The sequence below is a fragment of the Vanessa atalanta genome, chromosome 14, assembly GCF_905147765.1.
Source record: "Vanessa atalanta chromosome 14, ilVanAtal1.2, whole genome shotgun sequence".
In the NCBI taxonomy this organism is placed as follows: domain Eukaryota; kingdom Metazoa; phylum Arthropoda; class Insecta; order Lepidoptera; family Nymphalidae; genus Vanessa; species Vanessa atalanta.
The window spans coordinates 12,627,851-12,638,605 of record NC_061884.1 but is presented as its reverse complement, the minus strand read 5'-3'; the positions used below and the strand labels follow the sequence as shown (position 1 = coordinate 12,638,605).

Here is a 10,755-nt window from a genome sequence, read left to right as displayed (position 1 = left end):
TTGATAATTTATAGTCATTCATAGTGCCAAGTGAAACATAATACTTTTTCTTGGCATTGGCACCGACTTCAGAACTGATATATTCAGAACTGAAATAACCTTTCATAGGCACTTTAAACAAGTAGCCACAATTAAATAAGCGTATTTTTTGTAAATAAGTCGGTCCACTAATGTTAGAATCAAGTTAAGTTTTTATAAAATTTAGGATTAGAAAATAAAACCACATGTTTAAATCCTAACTTTAATATATACAAAAGAAAATATAATATACGCGGGGAGCACCGCGGGCGGAGGCGAGTCGAGCGAGCCGCCCGCCGCGCCGTCTGGCGTGAGTTAAACATTTCAATCAGTTAGTTACTTGTATGCTTTCTCACCGAAAATAAAATTATTCATATGGTCGGGAGCGAAAACGGACAGTTTCGGTTCAGATGAACGTTACATATAGTTCGAAGCATGCGCGGAGATATTTCGTTTTCTATTTACAAAAAAATAATTAAAATTACCCGCTAAATCTATAATCGGCTAAATTAATTCCACGACGCGTTACGCTCCCCTCTTATATGTACAGACGCGACGAGCGAGGGTCGCGTACGGGTTCGCGGGCGTGATCACTCGACTATAATCATACTTCATTTCACCTTACATTATAAATATCACTTCGCGAACGCATTCAAAACTAAAGTCGTTAAAACTGCGTAAATGAACACACGGATAGTAAATGCTGGCTCCGGTACAGTCGGCTAGTGCGTCGGAACTTCGAAGTTCGCGGGACACTCGCTCGCAGACTTCCTTCCTCGAACGACGAGTTGCTGAGGGAAGTCGTCGAGCGAATGTTTAACTATAGAAACGTAATGTCGGCCGTCGAGCGTCCCACCGCGCTCGGCGAGTGGCGGCGGCGAGTGTCGGCGAGTCTGCAGGTGTCGGCGAGTCGGCGCTAGTGGCGTCGGTCGGCCACGGCGGAGTGCTGCGACAGGTGCGACAACGCCGAGTGCGCCGACGAGCAGATGTCCTGCGGACGAGACGGAGCGGTGAGTGCGGCCGGCAAGGGACGGGGGGGGGGGGGGGGCTGTCTCGGTCTGGTCGGACACGCACCTGGTACGAGAATTGCGGGAACTGCTCCTCCTGAATGCGCGCGAGGCCCGAGTCGCCGTCGGGCGGCGTGAGCTCGACGGACTCGCCGGTGAACTCGGAGTCGAAGTAGCGCGTGTCGGTGTCGGAGTCCACCTGCGGCTTGAAGGGCGGCGGGATCTTCTTGGCCACCAGGTCGGCCCAGTTGATGGCGGCGAAGAAGGGGTGCGTCTGGATCTCGTGCGCGTCGTCGGGCCCGGCGCCCAGGCGGCGCGCGGGCTCCTTGCACAGCAGCGCCGCCAGCAGCGCGCGGCACGGCGCCGACAGCGCGCGCGGGAAGCGCACCTCCTCCTCCAGGATGAGCGAGAACAGCACGTCGTGGTCGCGGTTGTAGAAGGGCAGGCGCCCGCACACCATCTCGTACAGCACCACGCCCGTGCCCCACCAGTCCACGGCCGGCCCGTAGTCCGTGTCCTCGAGCACCTCGGGCGCCAGGTACTCGGGCGTGCCGCAGAACGTCTTGGTGGTGCGCCCGTACGTTATGTTCACCTTGCAGAGCCCGAAGTCCGCGATCTTGATGTGGCCGTCCTTGTCGAGCAGCAGGTTCTCGAGCTTGAGGTCGCGGTAGATGATGCCCTCGGAGTGCAGGTAGCCCAGCGCGGACACGATCTCCGCGCCGTAGAAGCGCGTGCGCTCCTCCGTGAAGGAGCGCACGCGGGACAGGTGGAAGAACAGCTCCCCGCCGTTGGCGTACTCCATCACGAAGCACACGCGGTCCGCCGTCTGGAACGAGTAGCGCAGAGCCTGCGCGACACAACCCCGTTACTGTGGGGCCCAGGGGGGTCTCTGTGTGATCCGGTTCGACGGGCCAAAACATAGACCATTCAGTACTAGACAGCTTCCATTGATATAATTATGTGCCACTTGCCACAGTTGAACATTGTTAATTAATAATTAAATAATTCGCTACTGATATTTGACTTAATATTTATACATTTTTAATGACACGAATTATAAATATTAAATTCCTTTATGAGGTGAGTGACCATTCACAATAAGTAGAGAAAAAATTAGCGGATACCGTGAGGAAAGGATGCTTTGTCTTTTTGAGCACGTGGTTCTCGGTGATGGTGTGCGCAACCTCGTCCTTCTGTATGATCAGGTTCTTCTTGAGAATCTTCATGGCGTACAGCTTACCCGTGCCCTTCTCTCGACTGAGCACCACCTTGCCAAAAGTGCCCTTGCCGAGGACCTTTACGAACTCAAACTTTTCCAGGGTCTGCAAATTCGAGTAACGTTTTATTCGATTATTTACGCCACCTATACCCACACCTGGACCTACTCAAAATATTTTAATGTCAGCTGAAATAAAGTAATGTCGTCGCAAACATTACTATCTCACCTATCGACACTATCGTGGTCTTTACTTCGGTTGAAATTTTAAAAAGCACGAGACACCTAGCGTTAAATGTATCACAACAGTGTGCGTCAGAGCGCGCCGACGCCGCCGGTGACGTCACCGCGGCGTCGCGTTGTTTGTCGTAAACTTCTCGGAACCTGACTCATGCTTGCCGTTTTCCTGATACCCAATAGCACGATGTGTCCTTAGCCTCCGTGAACTCGAATTGTTTCAATAACACGACGACGGAACTATATTCGAAATGATTTCGTGATATTCTTCCTTTCTTTATAAGCAAACTTATCCAGTGGTATAAGTATCCAGATTCGATTCGTATTACACATGCAATTCAAACCGTGTGTGAAATTGGTAGAAGTTTGGGCGTACCGCTCTGCTCCTACCCTGACGACCCTGTGACTTCACAGTCGAGGTTCGTCGAGGTTCCCCGACGAACGTCATCAATGACGCAAACCGGCGAATAAGCGTAAACACCACTGACCTTTCTTGAGCTTCATTTGTTGAATTATTATTTATCTCATCCTTGGCGGTGAATAAAAACATCGTGAGGAAACTTTCACTAGTCGAATGAAATTCTACCGCATGTTTGCAACCCACCAATCTGCATTGCAAAATTATTTTCCATAGAAGAGGATTTCGCCCAGCAATGGGCGGGGAGGTCACGACAACGGGCTACGACTTTACTAAATGTGGTGTGACGGTCAGCGTCTTATTATTTTACTCATTCGTACATATGATAATCGATCTTTGGTTTGGTTACTATTTATTTACAATATCAGCCGGGAACACGGCGCGCGAGCCGCTGGCGGCCGTATACAAGAAACCATGCACTGATTTCTTATTGCTAATCTCCATTCGTTGCAGTAACGAACTCACAAAGCCGCGGTCCCGCTGGAGGTCGATTTATTACACACAGTACGTGCGTGGTTCACAGCTCTCATCTTAACAAAAGCATGTAGTTAGCGACACTCAATGCGAAAACGACGTTTTTACAACTCAAATTTTGTTTGTTTACTGAAAGCAGGTTTATAGTCGTGTTACGTCATAAAACCTTCATAAATTTAAAAACGTACCAACGACTTTTGTAGTTTTTGTTAAATAGCGCAACAATCTCATCAGCGAGATGACATCACATTCATTATTCAGACCACGACAGTGACGTTTATATTCGCACACGAAATATTTATTTATATTATACGTGTTCAATTATAATATTAACATACTATTATTCGTATACAAATACATAAAATATTTGATTTTGAACATTGACTATTAAACTTTTCGTACTGGATTCATGATTATTTATAACCGAAAGTCAGGATAACTTTTACTTGAAAAAATACGTTAAAATACATATAATTAACGTTTTAAATACATAAGTGATCGATGTTTGTTTTGTTAGCACGTTCGAACACAAATATGCTAATTAGGCAGTCGAATTGACTTGTGACCCGCTTTCCGCGCTGATCACTCGACGTAAACAAACAGATGAGCGCCCGGCGACTCGTTGCGAAACATAACTCGTAACAACGACCAGAATTAACTCTCCACGACACTACCGCCTCAGTCGTCAGGCAGTTGAAAGTATAATCCTAAGGAGAGATAGCATAAGTGACGGCTCTCACAATACGGCGCGGGTCGCGGAAGCTGGTCCCGAGCTGCGCGATGTCCTGGTCGTCCGTGTCGAGCGCGCCGGGCGCGGGCGCAGCGAGCGCCGCCGCGCCCGGCGCGCCCGCGCCGCCGCTCAGCTGCGACGACACGAACCGGATAGCGGCCACCCACTCCTCCCTGAAACGAACAGCGCACATACCTTTTGTAGTTTTTAATTGACGAACATACTAGGAACTCTTCTAAATTTTGTCATGACCGAATCGGATGCCACTCGACATTTCCGAGTTGTATTTTTTCATCTACAGCATACATACAGTGTTTTTGGCTAATGTATAAACCAGCCATTTTGAAGATGAAAAAACATAGAACACAGAGGTAGAATTAATTTGCCATGCGACGCAGAGGCCCAGTGAGTCTATATATGTGGAGTATTCTTCTAAAACAGATATATAATATAAAAGAATAAATTATTTATAATAATATAATTTTATTTTGGAAATTACTCAACAGTAAAAGTGTTTTATACCGGTCTTAAAAACTTCAAACCACTATATCGCGGCAATGTCATAATTACTGGATCATTTGCAGACTCACGAATATTATTATTTATATATAGACTATGATTTTCTAAGAGTCGAGAGCATACAGTGCTTTCACGACTCAATTAAATTGGCAAACGTATTTTGCGGCGAATTGAAAATTCAAGAGAAGATAATTAGCAATTGTGAACGTATTTTTAAGGTTTCAAATGATAGGCAATTAAAGATGTAATCGAAAATGTGGCGCGTCATTCATAAACAATACGATTTTGATTTAAAACACAGGCAGATTTTTTTTACAAAATCCTAACAACAAAACATTGTTGCGAGAAAATAAATACAAGGATACCGAGTGAAGGACGAGAAACTGACGCGCCATAGTTTCTTTCGTTATTTCTTTTAGCATAATCTGTAACTGTGAGCGGCATAAAACGTAGCTAATAAAATCTCCAGCATGTAAAACAAGTTTTGACAGCCGCAACTAACTCGGCTTCTAACTGATTTCACTGATTTTCACTGATGATCCGCTTCGAGTTTCACAGATGATCCGCTTGTTTCTAAAGCTTTGCCGAAATGCCAGCTCCACTGGCTTCTATCAAGACCCTTATACAATTATGTCCAAACAAAAAACATCGTAACATACAATAAGACAAAATTTAACCTGGGCGCTGACGTCACTAAAGCAAACTGCTTACGTACCATGTCATAGTAAACCAGCAAATTTATTTTGTATGTTTAGCCCCTATCTCTTTCGCCCTCCTTTTAAAAACTTATAGTAATACACATTGATGTACGTATTCGATGAGATAATTTGTCCGAATTTATAATGTCCTTTTTTATGTCTGCTAAAAAACGATCCCTAATATTTGCAGCCGGATAATCTAGCTAGTCAGAGTTCTCTAGACCATTAGTTCTTATTCAGGTATCCAAATTTTCTTTTCGCTTAAAGTTATTTAAATGAGATCTGAAGCTGAATGATCAATAAACAGCGCCAAGTGTACACCGTTCATGACGGACCATGGAACGGTTGATCCCGATAAAATTGATTAAATAATGAAACTAATTATGTTTCTAATTTATATAGCATCAAAATATACTTCATGGCAGGGCTTTGTGTATACGGGCTTGTATAGGCTTAGGTAGGTTTTGTGTTCCGGTTTGAGGAGTACTTCAGTCAGTGTAACTACAGGCATAAACGACATAAAATCTTAATTAACATATTTCCACCTGATGCATGGTGACGACCATGTATCAGGTGGCTATTTCAGGTGATCAATTCGCCAGTCTGCCTATTCCTATTCTGCAGAATTAAGTCACTGACTTTAATTAAAACAAATGTTCTGCTGAAAACTCAAATTAAAACTAAATCAAATCAAATCAATTTTATTCAAGTAAACTTTACAATGAAGCGTTTTTGAATCGTCTATATTAAAATACTACCACCCGAGCCTAAGTCCAGGCGTTTTTTTTCTAAAATGTACTCTTTTAATAAATAATAAGATTTATTTATTAATTTTAGTCTTAATAAAATTTTTAAATTTTGTAAATGGTAAATTGGTTACATTTCACGGTATCTTATTATATATGCATATACCATTGCCCAAAAATGTTCTCTGTACCATATGCAAATGGAAAGTAGGGGTTACAAGTTTATTCTTATTTCTTGTATTAAGAGTATGTATATCAGCTTTTATGGAATACTTTTGTATATTCTTTTGTATAAACATTATATTATCATAAATATATTGTGAAGCAGCTGTTAATGCAACTATTTCTTTTAATTTTTCGCATAATGATGTCCTAGAGCTATTTATTGAATATTGGAAGAGGCTATACATTTTATTTGAATACCTAGTCCAACACTTAGTTTAATTTCACCCCTACAGCAGTATATTACACACTTGACACTTGACCTACATAGTGTACTGTAAAAGTACAGCCGAACTAATAAATTGGAAACAAAGACAAAGTGAGATGTATTTCTGATATGTATCCAATCAATCAATTAATTAACATTTGAAATCCTAAACCTGACACAATCCTTCAAGGCCTGTGGTCAATTATCTGTAATAAACAAGCAAAACTAAGAAAGTTAAAATAATTATTGTTATGGATTATGCAATGACTATTTATGAAAGTAAGTGAATAAGTTGTTTACTTCAAAGAAGGATAGAGTCATATATTGTTTTCAATGAAACACAATGTAAGCTGTGGCTATCATCACTTGTAAGATGTCTTATATATGGTCTCTTCACTAGAGTGCAATGTTGTCTCACTGAAGGGCTTGGAAGCTTTATTGGAGGACAACCTGGGCAGATTCCATCTACTTACTAATATTTGTATAAACTTAATTGTTTTATTTACATAGATGGATTAAAATTCTCATAAAAAAAAACAGAAATGCATGGATTGTTGCCATAAAACTAGCACCATTTTCGAATTAAAATAAAAAAAAGTAAACAGACGTCTTGTTACTAGTGAAATCAATTCATTGAGTGTTTTTTAGGTAATTATCATTATTTTGCATATTTAAATATATATATTATTACCACAAACAATTAATGAATTCAATATTTTAATTTAATTAAAACATTTTGAAAAATATTTATTTAAAAATGTTAAATTGTATGTATGTAGGAAAGTGTTTATGTTCAATAACATTCTTTGATAAGTTGTAATTAAAATTATAAAAAAAATCCACCGAGTGAGATTGACATATATATAATGTCATATCATGTTGTGTTTATCATTTCAATCTTTGTGCACATTACAAATAAAAACAATAGCACTAAATGACATAAGATAGTATGTGCACACAATAACACATGTGTCACTGTTGTGATTTGAGATTCTACTATCACAGAATTAACTTTTATTTAAAGAACAGGACAGCAAAGTATAACATTAAAAGCGAGTGAGCTAGTTACTCAGTATCGTTGGTCTTTTATTTCACCTTTATTCTAGACTCAAATATTTGCCCATAATATAAGAGGCATTATTTATTTAAAAAAAAAAAATATTATAAACACGAAATTGCATACCAATATTATTGAACAACAAATTGCAATAAATGGAGTTTTATTAGAATACTAGCTGTGCCCGTGACTTTGTGCATGTTTGAATTTAACCAAAACGTTATTGTTCAGTTAGCAGATATTATTATAACTTATAAAATATGTATTAGGCAGTTTTTTTTATATAAAAACGCTGGTGGGAGGAACCGACGTCCCGGCGACATGACGGCGGCGCGACTGCGGTGCGGTACTGCATTGTGACTGTATTATTATTTTATATATTTATTATTAATTCTAAAATAAAAGTAACCTAAGTTACTCCTTATTAAGCTATCTGCTAGTTAAAGTCCCATCAAAATTGATTCCAGAGATTAGCCGGAACAAACAGACAGACAAAAATTGTAAAAAATATATTTGGATATATGTAACATAGATATGCATTTAGTATAGAGCAGTTATTTTGATATTACAAGCAGACACTCTAATTTTATTATATTTATAGAAGAACTTAAATTAAGGTAACTATTAGTTGAATTATAATAGTATGTGATAGGCATAAAAAAGTAAAATTTTGCTGTCTTAAATAAACATTTCATTATAAATATCAAACAAACAATCCACAGGAGAACATGAGACTACTGCAACTTCTCAAAAGAGGTTGCTGAGTCAGGGTAATGAGTGTACATGTTCAATGTAAATAAACAAACCAGTGGACTTTGGACTCTCAATGTGCTTCTGTCATAGGCCAAGCTTACAACCGGAAGATACATGTTATTTTATATAGCTTTGTACATCATTTCAATTTTATGTAATACAAATACTAAATAATCATTTTTGGATTAAGCTCTGCTCATCTTTACTGTTAGTGCAAAATGTTGTTTTTGTTCTTTTATACATACTTTACAATTGAGCTTAAAGTAGATTTTTTCCTTATGTTTTATTCATACAACTAATATTTTTCCTGTTCTATTAATAATTAAATAATAAATTTAATATACTGTTTTATATTGTAACTCAATCTTTACATTGAACCTTAAGTATCATTTGTATAAACACTAGGCATGGTGTAAACAATATCAGCTATAGAACATAATAAACTAGCAACTCTTACTGACCGTTCTTCCTCTGTGGCAACGGCGAAGTTTCTTTCGATGACTGTGGTCCACTGGAGACCTCGAATAGTGAAGACATACGGGCGCGGTTTGTCTACTGCCATTATCTGGCAATCGCGGACAGTAAACTTATTAAGCGGATCGCGATAGTTGCGTTCCGGCTTTGCTTTGAAGCCAACCAGGTCGCCATTGTCAAAAAGGATGAAGTAACGGTCACGCCAGTTGCGAATGTGCTCGCCGCGCTTCAGCAGCCAGCCCTCCTTCACGATGGATCCGGGCGCCGCTTCCGCCATCGCCAGCCGCCCCTCCGCCAGCCCTTGCTCTGGCGAGCTGTTTGATAACAAATCGCCACCGACCACCACACTCCTACCACGTTTATCTTCAGGTACACCACGCGCGTTATTCACCTACGCTGGATTGCACTACGAATATATATACTGAACATTTTTTGCTTTGCAGATGAGTTAAAACTCTGATTATAATGTTTTTAGTATTGAAAACGACACGAATTAGCAACGTAGCCTCGCGGTTGTGATGTGATAAAATATAGAAGTGGTACTTAATACAAAACAATGAGCGCTAGTTTATATGAACAATACCATAAGTAAGACAGAGAAATCCGAGTGTGTAAATGTTACGAATACGTCAACTCATTTAGCTGCATAATAACCTATTTTGACAAATTAGTCCCATGTGTCTGCCGCTAGGCGAATAAATGGCGTTGTTTCTTTTTTTTTTATTACGTTCCTTTTTACCTTACTTTTCTGTTATTAAAAATTTTATTTTGTATTTGTAAAACAATTATTAAAATAAACCTATGTAGTACATTTAAAAAAATACTTATTTTTTTAGATAGTTATAATTTTTTTGTAATATTTTAATTTTACGTGACATGACTGAAATGATAATAATTTATCGCAAATGACTTAAATAGGTAGGTACCTAGTATGCTAAATTGAATCTGAACATGTTTTTTTAGTGTCTACTGTTACATAATTAAGTAGGTACTTACACCATTTATTAAGCTCATCGTAATTCATTTAATGATTACCTTCGTATTCATTCACCTCAAGATTATTAAAATATGTATGATTATATAATTTACATTTAGGTCAGCGTTGTCAAAATAAGGGACGGAATTTCTTTCTGCAACTTCTTAAACCACATTAAGTGACATTTATTAAAATAAGTATATTATGTCGATATATTTGACATAAAATATGAGACAAAATCTATACATATACTATGTAGCCTATTTAGAAAATACAATATCAATGTATACGTTTAGCATTTTCTTTAAAAATACCTCTAGTATCTACGTATATAGTCGTTAATGTTGTCTGTTATAAATTAGTTACATGGTTCTTATGATTTTGCTTGCCCATTGTAAATATTTATGAATCATGGTATAAATTAAAATATAATTTAGTTTTTTGAAGGAGGCTATTGAAAGCACTTGTTCCGTTAATGTTAATATTTTTAATTTAAATTTGAATGATTATTTAAGTACATTTCGTTTTTAAGAGGTGAAAAATATATAGTTATACAGCATATTTTTCGTCAACACTTGAATTAAATAACCGCCGATATTATCACATGTTTCACCTGGCCATATTACGAAGATAGGACATTTTGGCTACCGTGGTCCGATGCGACCGTTTAAAAAATTTGAATAGCTCTCATTACTATTTGTTACTCATTCCGTGTCATATCTTAAAACTAAGATACATTCATGTTTATTGAAGATTTGGAAAAGGGATTTGCGTTCCAACGTCTTTCTGGGACTCTTAAACAGTGACTCGCTACATGGACGTTACGAAATATACGTGTAGTAAGCATTCATAATCATAATATTACTGAATATTGAATATCGGTGATTTTTGTTAAATAGACTTATAGAGTTCCCAGGGACCCAGGATAGAACAAAAGCTTTTTAGGATGTAAACATCCAACAGGTATTTATTGGTACCTTACCTTACCTTAATACAGATTAA

At 38.7% G+C, this 10,755-nt stretch overlaps 1 protein-coding gene across 3 annotated transcripts; it reads right to left on the bottom strand.

Moving 5' to 3' along the window:
* Positions 1-227: 227 nt before the first annotated feature.
* LOC125068613 (RAC serine/threonine-protein kinase) lies at positions 228-9,328 on the bottom strand. Of its 3 annotated transcripts, none has more exons than XM_047677837.1 (6): positions 8,765-9,328; positions 4,226-4,273; positions 4,111-4,180; positions 2,150-2,347; positions 1,093-1,872; positions 228-1,009 (listed from the first exon to the last, which is right to left on the bottom strand). In XM_047677837.1, exons 1-6 carry the CDS (start codon positions 9,052-9,054, stop codon positions 935-937), a joined length of 1,461 nt encoding a protein of 486 aa, XP_047533793.1. In that variant the 5' UTR covers positions 9,055-9,328; the 3' UTR covers positions 228-934. The 3 variants fall into 3 exon arrangements, with proteins under 3 accessions (XP_047533793.1, XP_047533794.1, XP_047533792.1); XM_047677838.1 differs by having other exon boundaries at positions 4,111-4,179; positions 4,262-4,273; positions 8,765-8,875; XM_047677836.1 differs by having other exon boundaries at positions 4,111-4,273.
* Between the last annotated feature and the right edge of the window lie 1,427 nt (positions 9,329-10,755).

Coding starts and splice junctions, on each gene's coding strand:
- LOC125068613 (XM_047677836.1), bottom strand. CDS start 9,054: ATGGCGGAAGCGGCGCCCGGATCCATCGTGAAGGAGGGCTGGCTGCTG. Junction 1,873..2,149: donor CAAAGCATCCTTTCCTCACG/GTATCCGCTAAT, acceptor TGTGTCGCGCAG/GCTCTGCGCTACTCGTTCCA. Junction 1,010..1,092: donor TCCCGCAATTCTCGTACCAG/GTGCGTGTCCGA, acceptor TCTCGTCCGCAG/GACATCTGCTCGTCGGCGCA.